The following is a 20,972-nucleotide window of genomic DNA, read 5'->3' as shown; positions in this document are numbered from 1 at the left end:
GACAGTTGGAAGAAGCCTCCTGTTTTAAGACCCTGGGCCTGGGTATCTGCTGGAAAGGCAGGATGACTTCAAGAATCACATCTTCCAAGTTTCAGAGTGTGCACATAATAAAGCAAAGGCTTACCTGCATGAAGAAGGAGCTTCTAACAAAACTTAAATCCAAAAGCCAAGGTGTACAAGAGATAGAAGCAGGGTCAGATCACAGAAGAAATATAGAGAAACTGTCTGAGCATACAGATACTGGTTTGAAAAGCCAAAGCCCCTCTGGAGTTAAATCTGGTGAGGGGGTGAGGAACAAGAATGGCTTCTGTAGGCCTATCAGCAACAAAACACTGCTGTGAAAAACATGGGCTGACTGCTGAATGGGAAAGGACCTCGCAACAAAGGACACAGGAACAGTTGAGCTACTCAATACCTCGTACTCAGTCTTTACTGGAAAGACTTGCCTTCTGCAATACCAAATCCTGAGAACGCTGGAAAAGGCTGGAAAAAGGCAGACTTACCTGTATTGGAAGAGAATCAAGTTAGGAAACATTTAACAAACTGGACATGCACAAATACCTGTGACCCAGTGGGATGCAACCGTAAGTATTGAGGGAGCTCACTGACGTCACTGCAAAGCCAATCTCAACTATCTCTGAAAGGTCACGGCATTTGAGAAAGGCACCTTGGGACTGAGAAAAAGCAAATGTCACTCTGGTCTTCAACAAAGGGAAGAGGATATGGGGAACTACATGCTGGTCAGCCTCACCACCATCTCTGGGAAGATGATGGAGCAACTAATCTTGGAAACTATTTCCAAGCATATTAAGAACAAGAAGGTGACTGGGGAAAGAGAAGGAGAAATCATGCTTGATTGGCTTAGTGGACAAGAGCACGGTAGTGGAATTTGTTTATCTGGACTTCAGTAAGGCTTTCAATACTGTCGCCCACAACACCCTCACAGCCCAAAGGGTGACATGCTAAATAGGTAAGTAGATTGTGAGGTAGTCTGAAAACAGACTGAACTGCTGGGTTCAAAAGATTCTGATCAGTGGCACAAAGTCCAGCTGGAGACCAGTCACTAGTGGTGTGGCCCAGCCATCAATACTGTTTAACATCTTCATTAGTGACCTGGATGGTCAGAGTGTGCCCTCAGCAAGTTTGTGGACAATACAAAATTTGGAGGAGTGTCTGCTATACCAGCTGGTTGTGTTTCCATTCAGAAGGATCCTGACATGCTGCACAAACGGGGCAGGAAGAACCTCCTGCATTTCAACAAAGGAGGTGTACAAGAGATAGAAGCAGGGTCAGATCACAGAAGAAATATAGAGAAACTGTCTGAGCATACAGATACTGGTTTGAAAAGCCAAAGCCCCTCTGGAGTTAAATCTGGTGAGGGGGTGAGGAACAAGAATGGCTTCTGTAGGCCTATCAGCAACAAAACACTGCTGTGAAAAACATGGGCTGACTGCTGAATGGGAAAGGACCTCGCAACAAAGGACACAGGAACAGTTGAGCTACTCAATACCTCGTACTCAGTCTTTACTGGAAAGACTTGCCTTCTGCAATACCAAATCCTGAGAACGCTGGAAAAGGCTGGAAAAAGGCAGACTTACCTGTATTGGAAGAGAATCAAGTTAGGAAACATTTAACAAACTGGACATGCACAAATACCTGTGACCCAGTGGGATGCAACCGTAAGTATTGAGGGAGCTCACTGACGTCACTGCAAAGCCAATCTCAACTATCTCTGAAAGGTCACGGCATTTGAGAAAGGCACCTTGGGACTGAGAAAAAGCAAATGTCACTCTGGTCTTCAACAAAGGGAAGAGGATATGGGGAACTACATGCTGGTCAGCCTCACCACCATCTCTGGGAAGATGATGGAGCAACTAATCTTGGAAACTATTTCCAAGCATATTAAGAACAAGAAGGTGACTGGGGAAAGAGAAGGAGAAATCATGCTTGATTGGCTTAGTGGACAAGAGCACGGTAGTGGAATTTGTTTATCTGGACTTCAGTAAGGCTTTCAATACTGTCGCCCACAACACCCTCACAGCCAAAAGGGTGACATGCTAAATAGGTAAGTAGATTGTGAGGTAGTCTGAAAACAGACTGAACTGCTGGGTTCAAAAGATTCTGATCAGTGGCACAAAGTCCAGCTGGAGACCAGTCACTAGTGGTGTGGCCCAGCCATCAATACTGTTTAACATCTTCATTAGTGACCTGGATGGTCAGAGTGTGCCCTCAGCAAGTTTGTGGACAATACAAAATTTGGAGGAGCTGGTTGTGTTTCCATTCAGAAGGATCCTGACATGCTGCACAAACGGGGCAGGAAGAACCTCCTGCATTTCAACAAAGGGAAATGCCAAGTCCTGCACCTGGGGAGGAAAAACTCCAGTCACCAGTAGAGGTTGCAGGCAGCCCTAATGAAGAGGACTTGAGGTGTCCTAGTAGAAAAGAAGTTGAACAGGAGCACAGTAATGTGTCCTTGTGGCAAAGAAGGCTGACAGCCTCCTGGGCTGCATCAGGAAGAGCCCCACCAGCAGGTCAAAGGACGTAATCCTTCTCTACTCAGCAGTGGTGAGGCCACATACAGGGTGCTGTGTCCAGTTCCAGGCTCCCCAGCACAAGGGAGACAAACTGGAGAAAGCACAGCGAAAGGTCACAAGACGATTAAGGGACTGGAGCACCTACTATATGAGTGGAGGCTGAAAGAGCTGGGATTGTCTGACTTCAGGATGAGAAGGTGGCGGGGGGACAGTACCTTTATCCATGTGTATAAATAATGGGGATGAGTAAGAAGATACTCTTCTTAGTGGCATGTGGTGATGGAACAAAATGATCCCCAGAGACCCTTTCCTATCTCAACCATTTTGAGAAGTTTTGTCTTATCAGGCTATTTTCTTGTCTGCTCAAGGAATGCCCACTCTCAGGGTAAAATAACTGTCATGGGTTAAAATGCTGCATTCATGATTTTCTAGTCAAGAATTTACCAAGATTTCCTGATGCAACTTGCTTCTTCATTTCTATGGGTCTGGATTCTTTCTCTCCCATGTGACGTGACCTACAATCACCATTATTCTTGGATCAAAACTGCTATAACCTATTCTTCCTGCTCAAATTCATGAAGGACTCTGCACTACCAGCAGAAGAGTATTTCTGAAAAACATGAAGCTATAACAATCAAATGCAACTTGGAAAATATTCCCAATTTCTACAGTTTTTATAGCTCAAATTCACTCTACAAGTAGGTAACTTCCGTCAGACATCTCAGAAACATTATCTCACCAAACAACGTCCATTCTCTTTCAAAAACATTAAGAAAAATCTCTTCTCAAAAAAAAAAATAATAAAAGAGAAGAGTATTACTATTATAGTAGTTTCTGAATTTTGGAAAGATTACTTTTAGTTGCCCCTCTAAAACACAGTAGAGTATTCCACTGCAACTGAAGTGTTTTAAGAGGTATAAAATGACTTCCAGGAAGTGTATTTTTTGTCCATTTTCAGGATAAAAACATGCTGCTTCAACTTTTTCCTGACTGACAAACGATGTAGGAAGGTACAGTGAGTACAGAGAGGTCATTTCAATATTTCTTTTTGATATTTCTTTTCAAATTGTACATCACTGTTTTTTACACTGCAGTTACTCTTAATGCCTATATTTCTATGTAAGATAAAGCAGTAGAAATGCTGTTTCAAAACAAAAAATAACGATCCATTTAAATTAAGTCTGGGTTGTAGTGTTACACCAGATTTTTAAAACAGAATCCCAAACATTAGAAGAGAAGACAAAGCATTCTGAATATTTAAGAACTGAATGAAAACAGCAAGAAAAGATCAAGGCTTCTTTTCTAGTCTTCTACTGGAAAAGACACTGTACAAATATCTGCCCTATTATTAATATGCACTTCCTCACTTGATAAAGCAAGCAAAGCTTGTAATGTATTTAGAAGAAGACATTAATATCTTAAAATGTTATTTCTCAAAGCCTTGCTAAATTCTTCATCACCTTAGGACCCGTTTTGGAACAAATACTTCTATAAAAAGCAAAATCCTGCATTTTAAAAAGGTAACGTAATTCCACCTTTAAGCAGCTGGGAAACCAGTTATGGCCATATATTACCAAGAATGAGAGCAGAGAAGGGAAACTCCTCTCATAGCTACAACCCAGCCATGGGTACCTAGATCAAAGGGAAACTGACCAGTATCATCTTCCATCTAAAAAGGTTCATATATTGAAAAATTTCACTGACATTAAAAAAAACCTGGAAATTATGTACCAGTACAATAGTCAACTAGTTTCATGAAGGAGTTTGTTTTGTGTATTAAACCTGACCAGAAGATACCTGTGTTGCGTAATAGTAATCCTTTTGCATAGGAAATACTATTTTCATGATTTCTATTACAAATTTAAGAAAGCAATAGACTATACACAAAAAAATGCATAAAGTAAAAGAAGATTTGGGATTTTTGGCTTTTTTTTTGATTTTCCAAAATATGTAATACCTACATAACAGTGGATAAACATTTTAGACAACAGCATGGTTTTAAAATTCATTATGTTCCTTCAAAAAGAGGGCAAAACCCAATCTCACTTCGAAGACTACTTCAAAATTAAACCAGTATGGTTCTCAACACTGCTGATGTGGCTGCATATTTTCATTCTGCTGACATAAGCACATTAATCCATCTTTACTAAAAAGCTGACCAAAACTTGAGTACCTGAGTCTTAGTTTTCATGCTTTTTAAAGGAGCCCCTCCTCCTGGTGATACACCTTTTAATTCATCCTTTAACTTGGTGATGCTATTAGTCAAGATTTCCAGGGTCTTCATGATTTCTGCTTTGTCTTCTGACTTCATGGCTTTATTCTTCTCCAGCTTTGAAATCAGCATCTGTCCAATTAAAAATAAATAAAAATTATAAATATTTTACTTAGCAACTATTCTAGATCTGTCCAGCACTCATTACAACTAGTAGAAAAACAGAATACTTCATTTCTTTTGCTGTGATCATCAAACTCAACATATAGGGCTTTTAACAGCTTATATTAAACTAAAATCTTTGTCTGAATCTCTGATTAATTCATTTTTGCCCTTTTCTCCTCCTAAGCCTGAGTGTAGTCACACATACTTTTCTACATCAATCTCTCCTGCTTTTGTCTAGTAGAACTCTCAGGCTTTCCCTTCTCCCAAAAAACATAAGCATGTTGCACCCAAGTTCGGCAATTTCAACTAAAATTGCACCTAAATTGCGTAACCTAACTTGAACTAACAAGACAAGTTAGATCAAAACTCTGAATTTCAAATAATGGATAATGCCATTCTAAGAGAATACTTACTTTATAGGTCAATTTTGTAGCTCATGCTTACAAATTCTGAAATATTTTGAAGTGAAACTGAATTGTTGACTTTCTTTACTGCTAACATTTTACCTTTTGTGTTTCAATGTGCTTCTCTAAGATCTCTTGCTTCTTTTTTCTCACATCTTGTTGAAGTCGTAATGCTTCCTAGAAGCATAAAAGAATTACATAAAGTTTCTAGATTTTGAAAAATAATTCCAGAAGAATAATATACTATACCTGACAACTATACAGTAGTAACATACAACAACAGGAAAAATTAGTAACAGAAACTCAAGGTACTAATAGGCAGTATTTCAAATTATGTTTTGGAAAACAATGCATCACCAAATCAGGGAAGGATCTAGTGATCTTTCTTAGTTAGATCTGTGCTGAGAAGACTTAATTTTTAATTATATACATGTTAACCCCTTACACAACTTTACTGAAAGCTGAAAGGCAATACAATACACTGCCGCAAGAGGTACAATACAAGAGTTCAAACGTGCAAGGACAGTATCTCAAAAGGAACTATAAATCAAGTCCATCGATTAAAACACATTCTCCAGTACAGTTACGAGCAAAAAGAAGATACGCTCTATTTTCAAAAATCAAAATGTTACCCAAAGAAAACCATCTTTTTGATTTGACTACCAGAACTTGGAAGTGACAAGTACTACCACTCAATCTGCTAAAAACAAGAGTCTTGACATTGCAATGGGCAAATGAAAAATTAAAATTGAAACTGATAAACTTGTGACATACTGCACTCCGAAGGAGGTGTCACACTTCCTACTAATGCTGTTTGAGAGAAAGCAATTGCGTCTTGCTCTCAGATACATGATGTGGAAGTCTTAGACAGCAGGATACTTGCAGAAAACACGAGCTTTGATATCAACATATTTACTGGGCTAGAGGAGAGGCAGAAGATTATTTTGCACCTCTAGATCAACAATCAACTGGGATCAGACTGCAAGAGGATTATCTTATAAGAAGAGTGTAAATGCACAACAGCCATAAAAAAAGAAATAGTAATAAGGTTTCTGTACGTCTTCCCAAATACTGACAAATTCTGAGGCATGAATTGTTAGTTTTGCAATATAGTGTGCAATCATTTCTCTGAGGTAAAGTGAAGATAAGACAAGGGGATGAATGCAAAGAAAAACTAGGGAGACAGGAGGAAAGGAGGGAGTGAGTCCCACAAAATCATGTTTTTCCACAAGTAGTATTATAATGTAATAGAAATCTCTGAAGAGAGGAAGGAGAACAAGAGCACATGAAAAAAGAGCCAATCACTTAGCATGTCTTCAGTGTCTTCTCTCAAAAAAAACCCTACAGCTGTTACGATGAGTCAATAATTTTATTAAAAGCTTTTTGCCATTTCACAGGCACTTAGTGTCTTAACTTGAAAGATAAAGGCTTTAATTCTGAAAAACACGTTTCAAGGGACAAATATGAAATAAAATTCCCAAATTAGTAGTGATTTCTTTAAAGTCTGGACCAATGCCATAACTGACAAGTAGCTATAAACTGCTATTTCAAATTATATTAGACATTACTTACAGAAGTTTACCAATGGGCCAAAATCTTTGTTTAATCATTATACTTTTTTTAATAGTTATGTTTGAATCTAACTTAGTGTTGAACTCTTAATTTCTCCTATATTTAGTTTTCCTAAGTGATAAGAATAAGCCTAAAAAAGGAGCTTTACTAGGCCTCTTCTGAAAAATTCTAAGGAAGCTTAACTAGAACTGAGCAATCTATTCAAGTTCAAATCCATTTTTGTTGCATTTCCTCTTTAAGATAAAAAAAAAAAAAGGAGAAAACAGTAGTATGCAAAAAATAAAAATGGATGCAGGGGAACTACAGTTTGGAAACAAGAAAATGAGAGTCATACAGTTCTCAGCTCTCTCAAGTGAAGAAAGAATTTTGGTCACAAGTACAAAATACACTAAGAATAAAGACCAGTTCTAGAAAGGCTTAAGAGAGAACAGTGACTGTATTATAAGTCCCTTCTCACTCACAATAGACCATTCCTGCCTCAACACGGAGTCTCTGCTTCCAGGATAAAGTGTTTCACATTTTGAACTTCTAGAGAGTTTTAAACCTGCTTTGACTGCCTCAACATACATTGAAAAAGTAACAAAACACCACCAAATTTTCTTGTCCTTTGAAAAGAAACCATTATAAGTGAATTTCATCTTGTAACTGGTTTCGCCTATGCTCTTGAGATGACTACACATAGTGCACTATCTCTAGTGGTCACAACTTCCCAATCTAGGTCCATTTTATAAAGAAGCATATTTAATTTACCTGTTTTTTCTTCTGTGCTTCATTAGAGTCTAGCACGGAAGTGGAAACAACAGGCAAAGATTTCTGTGCTGCCTTCAAAGCAGCAGGGTTGTACACAGTTTTTGTCAAGCCAGTAGAAGTGGATAAAACCTATAGGAGGAAATCATTTTATTTTTTTGCCAGTGAATTTCAATTGAAAAAAAAACAAAACATGAATGCTTAAAAAAAAATAAGCTTCTTTTCTTTTGTTCGTTTTGATGATATGGAATATAAAAATTTGGTGTAACAATTATATTTGGAGTTGCTGAAGTTACACAATTTTTAAAGAGGCAGCACCATGTCAGATATATAAGAATTATAAACATCAGACTATAAATCCTTTCCATTGAGATTTTACATGTACTTCCAAGTTTCAAATACATAACACTTTATGTATTTGAGCATAATCAAGGAAACAGAAGACTGAGATTTTCACAAGAATAACTGAAGAAGTTCTTTTTTGTTTTAAAGTTTAAAACACATTTTTTTCTTGGCTGCATGAATTTTCCAAGCAAAAATTCAACATAATTTTAGAGGCTAACATCCAAAGTAGATAGAATAGTTCCTTTTCATATGCAGTTTGTGCAAATTAGAGCTTGCACAATCAACAAGAAGTAACTCTAGTACAGGGAAGTCTTCAACATCGTACAGCAAAGGAAGAGACTCCTATATCTCTATTCTCTTTCCTACAGTTGTGATGAGGTATGAAAATTTCTCCACGACAAAGATATCTGCTTTACACCTCTCTAAAGTATGCTATGTATATCTCCACAAAACATGAAGATTTGGACTATTCCATTTTCTTATCATGTTCCTTTAAGGACATTTTGGCCATGTCAGTATTGAAAAAAATCCATGGCTAAGTGATGGAAATAATGTAGGCATAATCTCATTCACCTTGTTAGCAAATCACAGCAATTATGCAATTGGTATCATTTCCAAGAGTTTAAGAATACTTTATATGTGGAAAATTAAAAGATGCATGCAGAGTCTATTGGTCATCATGCACTCCATAAAATAGACACAATGCCCACCAACAAGAGAGAGAAAAAAAAAAAAAAAAGAGAGACAGCCAAGAAAGATTAGAAAGACAGAAAAGATGAAGATACCAGAAGAATTTACAATAGGAACACTTCATATAAAAGCTTTTGACTTCATTGCACTACTTATACTATTTCTTCCCACAGTAAAGTATCTTCTAGAGTAGGCAGTGCAGAGAGAACAAAAAAAAACAATGAAAAAAAATCAAGCATGTTATGGGGTATTATAAAAGGTGATATAAAATGCTCTAAGCAGGCTATTGGAAATGAGATGAAGGAAATTTTTTTTAACTCATTAAAGCACATTAATATATGCACATCCCAGTTACATAGTTCCTATTACAAAGTAGGTTTAAGACAGGCTACATCACAAATGGAGGACCAAGTCAAAAATATTGACATGCTCCTTTTTGCCCTGAACTCTCTTCATGGCAGAGCGAACCATGCTTTCTCATCTTTTAATACAAGGAGAGATGCCACAGCAGATGTACCTGTATCAACTAATACAGGAGAGCAAGAAGGAACACATTAGTGTCTTCTAAATCTCTTAATACTATTCAAGAGAATGAATAGTGAATCTCTTCCCAAATTAATAAATCACCAGTCCCTATACAGACCTTAAAAGGCCCCATGATGACTGTTTCATCTCCTTTTCCTCCTGCTCTTTGGGAAGCACAGTTACCTACTTTCTTACTGGAAAGTTATTGTCAAACCCTGCACTCAGTCCGAAGCAGAAAAACATCTAGGACATGACATCTATGCTTTTTGACAGCTGCAAATCTTTTAATGTCTAATGATTTATAGAATGATATCACTGAAAACTAAGCAAGGTATTTCCTTGTAAAGGGACAGCAGCAGGTAAGAAAAGGTCAAACAAAGTCTCAGAACCCTACTAAAAATGACAAAGGAAACTGCTGCTTCACAACCAGTCCAGTGAACAGCCTAGCAGCTAATCACATTCAGTCTGTACTATAAGACAACACAGCAGAACAACATTTTAGCATGACTTTTTTCTCTGTAGAATAGTGTTTCAGGGAACTCAACCCTTTTACTCAAAAGTATTTCCATTCAAACTCAAGCAGACTTCCTATTTCTAAAGTAAGCAGACAGCATGTATGTAAAATGCAGTTCAGGAAGACAGAGTAAGATATTTATCTGCAACTAATTTAGGATAACAAGAATGCAACTAATAAAACCAACAACAGAATACAAGCAAGAAGACAATATCAATGTATTGAGGTGGACCGCTTGGCTTGAAATGAGTCACAGAGACATATTCTACAACTACAACTCAACATTAAACATTGTTACTTTTGCATGCCGAGTACAGCATAGTGTCTTTGGAGTGAATTTTACTTGTTGAGATTCCACTAAATGCATTAACTTCCACACTGTAAGGAGGCAGAGGGAAAATGCAGTGGATGCTTCATTCATTTCAGGTCCAGCCAATTCTCAATAGGGAAGATATACCCCTAGGCAGGGGAATCTTGTTATCGGGTTAAACTTGCTGCCTTTCTACCAAAAGTCTTCCCAAATGAGCGTTATAAGCACTGGGGAAACCTGTCCCCTAAAGTGCCAAATAGATCTGTAAACACGCATCACAAACTTTGCTACTAAACTAAATACATCAACAGCTCTGTCTCCTGAAAATTGCTACCACTGGGCAAAATACACAACTCATAACCACCACTCCAAGGTACCTTTCCCACCTTACCTCTCTGTCCTTTCTACACTTAACTAATTTCCACTTTTCTCTTTTCACAAGTACTGCACATTGTAAAACCAAATGAAGGGGTAAATGTTTACCTTTTAAGGGACACAAAAGCCCAAAAACATTTTTATAGAGAGGCTTTCTATAGATTCATACCTACTGTCAAATTTTATTTTATGTTTAAATATATTTCTGTACTGTTCTAACAACTCAGGATCCTGGAACATATAGAGTTATTTTCATGACTGAATAGATGGAACCCATAAAATAGCAGCTTCTGCCCCAACGTATTTTATTCTTCTAATAATTATTTAGCCATCTGCTGAGTTTTGATATATTATGCTTCATAAAACTAAACTTGTATAAATGTTATGAAACAGACTTAATATTGATACAAGAGATTTTATAATAAAATTCATTCTACTTATGTTAAATGTGAGGGGAAGAGAATGAGACGTTCTCTTACCTTTTCAGTTGTTGGAGTAACTGGCTTTGACACAAAACCCAGTCTATCCTTCACAGATAATTTAGTCACATTCTAAGAAAACAAAACCAAATTATAGTTCAAATATATTTTACTTTATGAATATTTTACTGTTTCCTGTGTAATTCCAAATGCTAGGAATTTAGAAAAAACATGTTTAACCAATAAAACCTTAGACTTTTGAGCAACAAGAAAAATAATATTAAAGTATTTGATAAAATGAATTTTAGATATTTGATTTTACTGTTAATATACATCCATAACTCGATTAGAGAAGACAAAGATAAACTCAAATTTGGAATCAAAGAATACACTACATACTTTCTGCAAGAAGTCCATGACAATCTAGTTGGCAGAGGATTATCTACATAGGCCTTTTTAATTTCACTTCAGTTTCTGTGTTTTATAATCTGGTATTTGTAGGCATCAACTGCAGAATTGTTTGAATTTAAACTACCAATGTTTTCCGAAGTGTGGTGCTCTTTCTTTTCAGAAGTAAAACTGAAGTAGTGGCACAATACTAATAATGAGATACTTCTAACCTAATGAAAATTTAAAGGTTATGAGGTCATTTCTAATGGGAGTAACATGCCAGATTGGGGTGATATTCGTATTGGTACTGTGGTTATGCAGTGCCACACTAGATGCACTTTTAAGTCTTCCTTATATTGAGGGTAACATACAAATATTGAAAAAACTTTTAGATGCTGACCATCCACCTCCAACTGTTTTAGCCGTTTAATATATATAATATTAAACTAAGGATAGCTTTTAGTTCTTTGGACAGAAGCCAACTTTATTCTGAAAACTGCAATCTAACACAACACTTCCAAAATATTGTCAGAGTATTTTGTGGTTTTTTTCTAAACTAAGTACAAAGCTATGATATTGAAAATTAAATACCATGCTTGGGTAAGAAAGCCAAGTATCATTGCACTGAGAAAAATCTGAGTATGAAAACACCACTCACAATCAAATTAGATGCACTTATAAGTAGTAAATGTATACTTGCACTATATGAGTGACTGTAATGGCTACGATCATACACTATGGAACCTGTAACAGAAATACAACTGATTTTCATACATACCTGTGTGACTTCTGTATTGGCACTCTGTGCTTCTGCAGGTTCAATGTTACTTGCAGGTACTGGACCTAATCGCTCCTTGACTGATTGCTTCACTACTGGTAAACTAGGCTGCTGCACTAAGGGTTGTATTACCTGTAACACCGCCCCAACCCCAAAAAAGCACATCATTATATTATTAACAACAAAAGGCTGCTACAATATGTAGTAATGTAGTTCAATAAATATACAAAAAAATTGCTACAAAGGCATTTAGATTTACACTTCTTCCTTTCTAGCATTCAATGGCTTTTTCACCTGATGGCAAAAATAAACACTTCATGAAATTTAGGATGTTATATTGACTATCTGTGTAGTGCATATAGCAATAGTGTCTTATTTTGCACTTGCAGCTCTCAAGTCAAACAAGTCTGGTCTATTTCTGTGAATCAAGTCTACTTAGACTATCTTAATTGTCACCTGTTAGAAATGAATGAAAAAGTAATAAGCTGTCTTCCGATTCCTTTCACAAATCTTTCACCATCAACCATTCATTTAGTTATGGAAAAGCAGAACACAAACTTGGATCATAAAGACTCTCACTTTTTACAGCAGTATGTCGCTTTTCATCTCCTATGTGTTTAAGTTGGACAAAACAGAGAAAGAAAGAAGGATATGGAGACATGCAGTCATGCAACTAAGGAAGAAGAATACAGAGCAGCTAATCTTTGAACCTACCGTGGATATGCTCTGAAAGCTAACATCTTATCTTTTTTTTCTTTGACAAAAACATTAAACACTTCAGATGAAAAAAATATGCTTCCAAGCAAGCTTCCTGTCATATTTATGACCCTCAGGAGGTCACTTAATCCATTCCTCCACTCCAAGGCAAAGTCAGCTATACCTAAGCCGTTACTGACAGTTTCTATCTGTCCCGCTCTTACAGATTTCCAATGAAAGAGTCCTATCACCTTGCTTGGCAAAAGTGTTTCAACATCCTTTAGTGCTACAATATGTTTTTTAATATCTAACCTAAATCTCCTGCACTGCCTTTTAAGCCCAGTACCTGTTGTTTCATGCACCACTGATGTAGAGACCATATTATTTCTGCTTCCTGGCAGAAGCCTTTTATTTGACAATTTATTAAGGTTGACTCCCACCATCTTTACTAAGTAATTCCACTCCTTGCAGAATTTCCACACTAAGAATTTTCCAAAGCAATCCTGCTGAGGTAACAGCAATGGTCAAGAAATTGTGCAGAACCAGATACTACTGAAGGGACAACTTAAAAGCCAAATGATTTTACATTGAAAAAAATTAAAAAGCTTGTCTTTAGTGCCTGACAGAAAAAAATAAAAAATTGTCTGGAAATCATTATAAATACAGGTAAAATTAATTCAGCTGTAATTAATTAGCACACCTGAAATCTTGACAGAAATTCAAATACTTAGACTATGTGAAGTATTGTAAAAGAGAGTTTCCGTACTACTTGTAGATTTGATACCAAATATTAATTTTAATGAAAAGGGAAGCATTCATGCTCCTGAAAGGCTTATGAATTAAAAATTGTCTTTTACTGACTCAACAATTTGATAATTGTTGTATTTTAGGGTAGAAGAACATAAAAGCATTGCACTTACAATTCTGGTTTCCTGTTTAATTTTTTCCTGTAATTGTGCACCCTCTATTGCCCATAACAGACTTCAAACTGTAGTCTACTGATATATGCCTTTCAGGCCGTCCTTTGGGAAGTGGGAACCCTTAATGCTGTCACCTGGTACTAAGGGGAACTCATTCTCAAACCATCAAGGTTAACTTACCAGAGACGGTGGGCTGGGAAGCTAGAAACATCACTAAAAACCCTAAGACGATTTAAAATTGAAGTTTTGCAAAGTAACAAATGTACAGATCAGATACTTGCTTGGAAATACACAGTTAATACTCCAAGCTGGACAGCATAATCAGCAAATGAGCTGATGGCATTAACTATTCAAGCTATCTTTCTTAAGAGAGGTAAATTTTATGAATGCAAATGACATACTCCACTGCCCTCTTCTGGCTGATGAGGTGTAAGTCAAGCTTAGAAAATAAATACCATTTTGAGTAGCACTAGTTCAGATCAAGCATCACATTTGTAAGTTTGATTCCAAACTCAAATCTATGGGGAGATACTGAGATAGGCGTCCTTAAAACTGCATTTTTGTTGATTAAATGCAGTGCATTGGAGAGAAAGGAAACTGTTAAAATGCCCTACAGCAGGATTGCCATGGAAAAGCAAGTCACTGAGTGATGGTGACATATGCCATCCAGAGAAAGCAGGAATTAAAAACCTGAGAGCAGCAACTGGAAGAATTCTCCAATAACTCATCTGTTTATTATATATGCATGAACTTTTCTTCTACAGAGCCAGCTTCATACTTTTTAAGTGCAGAATGTGTTGTTTCCTGCTGACAGCAAATCCAATGAAGTAGGATACAGAAGTATTTAGAAGGACTTGCTACACCCGGAGCTAACTGATAAGACTCTATCCAATAACCTACACAACCTGGGAAAATCCAAGTTTCCTCTTATGTTTGAGTAGAACCACTACGCCTGCTAACAAATCCAATTTGGCTCGTCATGGGTTATGAATCTAAGCTTCACAACAGTAATTGCTGTTTCACATTCTTAAAAAGTTGCCAATTCTAGTACGCACATAACAACCACCAACAGGTGCTCTGCTGCGCAATTCAATCCAAAAATGTAGAACTGAATAGGCTATTTCACTTGGGAAGGACCTACAGCGATCATCTAGTCCAACTGTCTGATCACTTCAGAGCTAGTCAGAAGTTAAAGCATATTATTAAGGGTATTATCCAAATGCCTCTTAAACACTAACAGGCTTTGGGCACCGACTGCCTCTCCAGGAAGCCTGCTGCAGCGTCTGACCATCCCCTCTGGAAAGAAATGCTTCCTCATGTCCAGTCTGAACCTCCCCCGATGCAGCTTTGAACCATCCTCCCATGCCACCAGATAACCAGGGAGATCAGCATGTCCCTCTCCACTTAAAAGCATAAAATGTCCCTGATCCATTTCCCCACAATCAGTCTCCTAATGCAGCTCTCCTCCTACACTGTCGCTTGCACGTCCCCTCTCTCTACATATATGTATGTGTGTGTATCTGTGTATACATACATGTACCTTTGTGTAAAACAAATTCTACTTCTATTTTCTGTAGCAGTATGCATGCTCAACAGGAAAGGAAAAAGACTGGAAAAAACCAGCACCTTTTGGAAGAAAATGGAGATTACCCTCCAAGAAAATAAATGTAACTCTGCTGTCTTTCTTATGCTCGCCAGAAGAAAAAAAACAAAACACAAAAGCCTATGCTAGTTAAAGCAAAACAGATGTTATCCAGCAGACAGTGGTATGAAGTCTCACTTCACATGAGATGACAACAGACTGGAATTGTCTGTAAGTCACAGAAGGGCTTTCTTTAAAGTCTTAACTTGCTAATCAACTCCTAAACCTTGCGTCTGAGGTCAAAGAATCTAGAATTCAAGAGTAACTTTCGGAAAAGAATTAGATGAAATATTCATTACTTCAAAAATACTTAGTTTACTTCCTATGAATATTTTTAAAAAATGTTAAAAGATTATATTTTACTTAACATTCCAGATAGAATAAACTTAGATCCTCTACCTTCTGTGTGGTAGGTTGGATTTGCGGTGCACTGCCTTCTCGATGCCAATAAACTTTAATAAATCGATTATTTAATACTGCTTCTGTACTTGATATAGCTTTCTTTGCTTCCTCATGTGTGGCAAACTGAATAAGGGCACCTTCTGGATCACCTTGATATGCAACCTAAGATTTAAAACAGAAGAACAAAACTTACTGCATGTAGGATTTTCATTTGTGTATTGATTATTGTAAAATCAATACTTTCAAGGCTCAGAGGTTTACATTTTAAACCTGATATGGGTCAGCTAATAGATACTTCCCGTTCATTATTCTGTTTGAAAAGCCTGGTGTCAAGAAAAAAACCTTGAGATTAAGCTAATAAATTTTAAGAATAGTAAAAAAAACCCCAAACAAACAACTGAAGTAAAATACCTAAATAGTCAAACAGTATTTCTAGTGGCAAATATGAATGGCTGTTTAAAAGACAAGACAAAGCATCGCCAAGTAAAGAAAATTGCTACCAAAAAATACAGAGGTCTGTTAATAAATATCCTATCTAGTTTGAGAGCTAGACAGCAAAGTTCATTTTGGTTTTCATCCTTTAAGCATTAAAATATTATTCTAGACACCTCCAAAGAAGAAAAACTGTACCTTTTAGAAGAGCACAGCTTGCAATATCGATCTGCGTATCTGTCTCTCTATACATATTCACACACAATTTTATTTACCTTACTGAATCACACTGCCTGCTAATACACCAATGTTCTTTGGTGAACTACAGAAAGGGTTCAAGAAAGCCTTAAAAGCAATTAAGAGATTTAAATTCCCTTAGCGTTCAGGCAGGCACAGGAGGTTTATTGTGTACTCTATCAGTACACACAAAAATATTCTATTACACCTCTTTGTTAAACCTCTCAGGGCAAACGAGAAAGCCTACATAAGAACACTACATAGGATCTGAATCTTGTTGGTAACAAAACATGTGAAAAGATGGGACTGAGTAGCTCAGGGATGGGATATGAAATACTGACATCACACATACAGCCTGCAATATGTAACAGCAACCTAAGTTAGGCCTTAGTTCTTTGCACCTCTATTGTCTCTTTCTCTAATTGTTTGCTTACTTCTGTTTATAAATGTGGGTCACTCAGACACACCACAAAGTAATTATAAGGGATAAACTGCCACTACTATGGGAGCAGAAAGAAACTGTATCACAGGGACTGCTTTCTGGATTCATGACTTATCTCAAAAAAATACAGAGGGTTTATGATATCAGATCCAAACTTGAGAAAAGGGTTGAAGGAAAAACACTTGCAATCAATTTTCAATGTTGTAAACATTGTATCTTAGAAGTCGTATCTATGAGGAAAACATTTGTTCAAAATCTAAAAGATGACTAGAACATTTCAATTCTGCTTCTTCAATTACAGTATTACAGGTCCATTAAAAACAATGAGAACATGTTTATGAAACAAGCTACAGGGATCCAGTTATAAATCAACTGATATGGTCCTGTTAGCAACTATCTCTACTGAAAGCACACTGCCTTCTCTTTGTTGACTCTTACCTGTAAGTTCACTAAGTTTCCAAACTTACTGAAGTGCTCATTAAGTTTGCTGATATTGTTAAGTTCAGGGGGAACTTTCCTCAATTCAAGTTTTGTATTTTCATTTCCAAACTGCATCTTCTTCTGGAAACCTGGACTATTTGTTCTGTTAAAATTTTGCCTGCAACAAATAAAAATCAAGCCAGAAATCCATAGCAAGCTAGCAAACGCAACGTTAAATTATATATGCTTACATAGGAGCATGTGTGCATGAGACACAGAAAGATCTGCAGACTTGGAAAAAACAGTTATTTTAGAAAAACATAGAAGAATACAGCACACATAGCCCATATATCTACAGTTTTCCCCACCAACACTCTCAGCATAGCCCAGTGCATAAATCTGCCAGATAATGCACAATAATTTGCTAGTGTTGGCAAGTCCTGACTTCCATACTGCTTCTTTCCAAAAACTATCTCTCAGCTACTCCATGGAATTTCCCCACTAACACTTCAAATAACTATCAGTTCAAGGCTCTCCTCAGTCCCAGCCATCTCTTAAAAATCCCCTCAAACCTTCTGTCACCCCTGTGTATCTGGACACTAAGCACTGCACCCTGTATTTTCTGTCAGTAACTGAAGTGTTGAAGGCCAGGCTGGATGGGGCTTTGAGCAACCTGCTTTAGTGGAGGTGTCCCTGCCCATGGCAGGGGGGTTGGAACTAGATGATCTTTATGGTCCCTCCCAACTCTAACTGTTCTATGATTCTATCTCTCTACTGCCTTTGAGAGGAGACAGTTAAATACAGACCACTCTTATAGTGTGACTTATTTTAGTACAATCAGTTAATTCACAGCTTAACTTGCTTGCAATTTGTACAGATCTATCTATATTTCCCATTACAGAAAAGAGCTCCACGGAATCCCAACCATTAGCCAACCTTGCGTCAATGATCACTCACTTGTCAAACCAAGTCTTCTTTGTAGGAACTCCACCATCCCCTGCACCGATTGTTCTTTTCCTGGATTCAGCATCTACCACTATTCTCATACTACTTTTATTAGGAGGTTTTTCTGTAAACAGATAAAAAGATTTTACAATATTTTTTGTATTTTCTGTGTTAAAAGGTATTCTGCTCAGATTGACTTTGCACTGGGAAGTACAACTGTTTATTTTGAAATGAGGATGATCCTTGTTCAAACTGGATCAAATCTTGGTCACTTTTCTTCTTGACTACCAACAGATGCTGTGACAGATCAAAACTGCTAATAGCTTTCATTTTGTCACAGTATCATCATCCATAAGGAAAACAAAAGAGGTGTGACAGAAGGCATCTGCCTCAAGATGACTACACACACTGATTCATAATGTCCCCTACAATACTCTGAGGCTCACGCCATTTCTACTAACACTTCCATTGTACTATTAGATGGCACACACAGAAATGGTCACGATGGGAAATGTACAGTACTCCAGAGACCACTAAGACCTAAGAGTAAGGTTTAGGGATGGCGTGAGAGAGGAGTGGCTCTTGCTGAAGAACAGGAATCATACTGGGGGACTCCTCACTGAAAATATATTATTAAATACAAATACATACAAATGTAAACAAACCCACATTAAAAAAAAAAATGGGTTTATCGCTTTTCCTGTCTCATTTTGTATGCTGCTGCTTCTTCCCAGAACATAGGAACTATGAGGTTAAGATTAGTCATACAGAACTGTCTGCTACCAGATAAAAATGACTCCTTCCTCTCCACAGCAAAAAACATCCTAAGAGTCTGGTACAGAAACATTAACATATTTCTGTATAGAAGATAAACAAAGTGACCAGTTATTACAGTCAAGTGTAAACTGTGCAATACTCTGGCAAGAGATTTCATTTTACCTGTAAAAATGCACATACAAAGCAACTAGGAGCATAATTTCCTATTCAATTAAATTTCGAGAAGATTTAACTAAGATTTAAAAAAAACACAAAAAACCAACACAACATTGTTTTCCAGTACTGTATTCTCTGCAAACTGCCTCAATCTAAGTGTAACTTTGAGAGCATACCTCTGGGTGGTAGATCCATATCACCTGATGTGAGTCCTATCAAATTTGGTCTTTGGGCATGTACTCTATGTCTATACATAGGTCTTGAAGTATTTGTTATACTTGGAGCTTCAGGATTATAGCCATCTGTGTCATACGTTTCTGGTAACAAAGAAATTGTCTAATTAAAATAAATAGCAGTTAAAACCCCTAAGGTTTCAAATATAACATTTCATTTAATTACAAGATACACTTACAATGGAAGAGTTACAACTATCCTAAAATTGTCATGTCAAATTTTCTGCTTAAACACACTGAAACTATTATTCCATATTCAAGACACACATTTTACATGGAAATTTTACTTCTCAACTAAGCTAGAAAAAAAAAACATTAAGTCACTGTAGTTACTGTCACAGTGCAAATAACACAAACTTATTCTCCGGAACTACAAAATGATAATCTCTAAAAAACTACAGTATAATATGAATCAACGTTATTCTATTTAGCAAACCTTGTGGGCAAAGCCTCAGTACTACACCTGCTGTAAAAAGAGAGGGTGGAGCAGGAGGCGGCTGGTGATGAATACCCGTCGTAACAACAGTAGGAACTGAGCTAGTTGCTGAGTTTGGGGGAGCATCCATGCCAGCAGGCTGCAAGGGGGGAAGTGGAGGGGGTGGTCCTGTCAAAAACAAAGAAAAACACCGTATTCAGTTATTATCCACCAGACTTGCATTACACTCAACTCATAAGGAAATTGCTCCATAAGCTTTTTACGGCTATTTAAATAAAGGGGGTGGGAGGGCATGCATACAGACACGATGCATTACCATTTATTCATATAACACCATCCCTACCAGCAAATGACTCAGAACTTAAGGCTACAGAGAAAAGCATTTGAATAGTTTAACATTTCTCCTCACACCTTCTTTCTATGAGCAAAATTTAATTGCTGACCCAGTATTTCTCTTCACCAACAGAAGAGCTTTAAAGCTCTACAAAACCCTCTCAAAGAAACAAATTCTATTTTTTAACAGGGCATAACAAAAATATTCTATGATGACTGTAACTAACCTGATTGAAATTATTTTTCCAAATACTCAAGAAGAAACCTACAACTCTGGTGGAGAGCCAAAGGGATCTTTCTTACAACTGAGGGTTTTTTTCTGTTTGTTTGGTTTAACTTTTTTTACAACAGGTTACGTGACAGTTTCAAAGCCAGGCAATCAAGCCTGACCTTCAACTTAATCATTAGCAAAACCAGGTTTCGGAAAAAGACACAAAGTCACATATTTGGACTTTCCACACAGATATGGAAACAGCATGTGAGGCAGAACTGATCGCCACAGCAATACAGTTACTCTCTATATTAAAGGAAGTAAAATAAATTCACTGCTTACTTAAACATACTATAACCAGAAATGAAAGCAGTTTAAGAAACTTTCAAGCATTATCAAATATCAACCGTTCTTGAATAATTTTACCAAGTGGGACATCTAAATTAACAAAAAAAGAGAGAAAGGAATAATAATGTAAAACTAACATACTGTTTTTTATACAACACAAGGGAACGCAATACCAAACTGCTGATTTATAAATGAGAACCAGGCACGTAAGTCCTCATGTAATTTTTAGTGCTTGAGCCAAAGTACTTTCCAATGAAAAAATAAACAAGCTGGAGAATTTTCTTAGTTACAAGTTTAGTTTCAAAATTAATTGAAAATGACATATTTTCAGGTGTAAATTTGACATGGTGCCCAGTATTTGT

At 36.9% G+C, this 20,972-nt stretch overlaps 1 protein-coding gene across 5 annotated transcripts in view; it reads right to left on the bottom strand.

Moving 5' to 3' along the window:
• The window catches only part of RBM26 (RNA binding motif protein 26), a 59,048-nt gene that overhangs the window by 16,955 nt on the left and 21,121 nt on the right, over window positions 1-20,972 (bottom strand). For 2 of the 5 annotated variants that reach the window (XM_014955506.1, XM_014955507.1), the window contains exons 8-17: window positions 19,719-19,886; window positions 19,226-19,366; window positions 18,129-18,240; window positions 17,190-17,349; window positions 15,638-15,802; window positions 11,981-12,112; window positions 10,873-10,944; window positions 7,638-7,766; window positions 5,418-5,492; window positions 4,708-4,878 (exon numbers count right to left, since the gene is read on the bottom strand). In XM_014955506.1, coding sequence (XP_014810992.1) covers window positions 4,708-4,878; window positions 5,418-5,492; window positions 7,638-7,766; window positions 10,873-10,944; window positions 11,981-12,112; window positions 15,638-15,802; window positions 17,190-17,349; window positions 18,129-18,240; window positions 19,226-19,366; window positions 19,719-19,886 — 1,325 coding nt within the window. The remainder of the gene's footprint in view (window positions 1-4,707; window positions 4,879-5,417; window positions 5,493-7,637; window positions 7,767-10,872; window positions 10,945-11,980; window positions 12,113-15,637; window positions 15,803-17,189; window positions 17,350-18,128; window positions 18,241-19,225; window positions 19,367-19,718; window positions 19,887-20,972) is intronic. The other 3 variants (XM_014955508.1, XM_014955509.1, XM_014955510.1) reach the window with 2 other exon arrangements.

Source organism: Calidris pugnax, unplaced genomic scaffold, assembly GCF_001431845.1.
Source record: "Calidris pugnax isolate Ruff unplaced genomic scaffold, ASM143184v1 scaffold153, whole genome shotgun sequence".
In the NCBI taxonomy this organism is placed as follows: Eukaryota; Metazoa; Chordata; class Aves; order Charadriiformes; family Scolopacidae; genus Calidris; species Calidris pugnax.
This window is presented reverse-complemented; position numbering and strand designations above follow the sequence as displayed.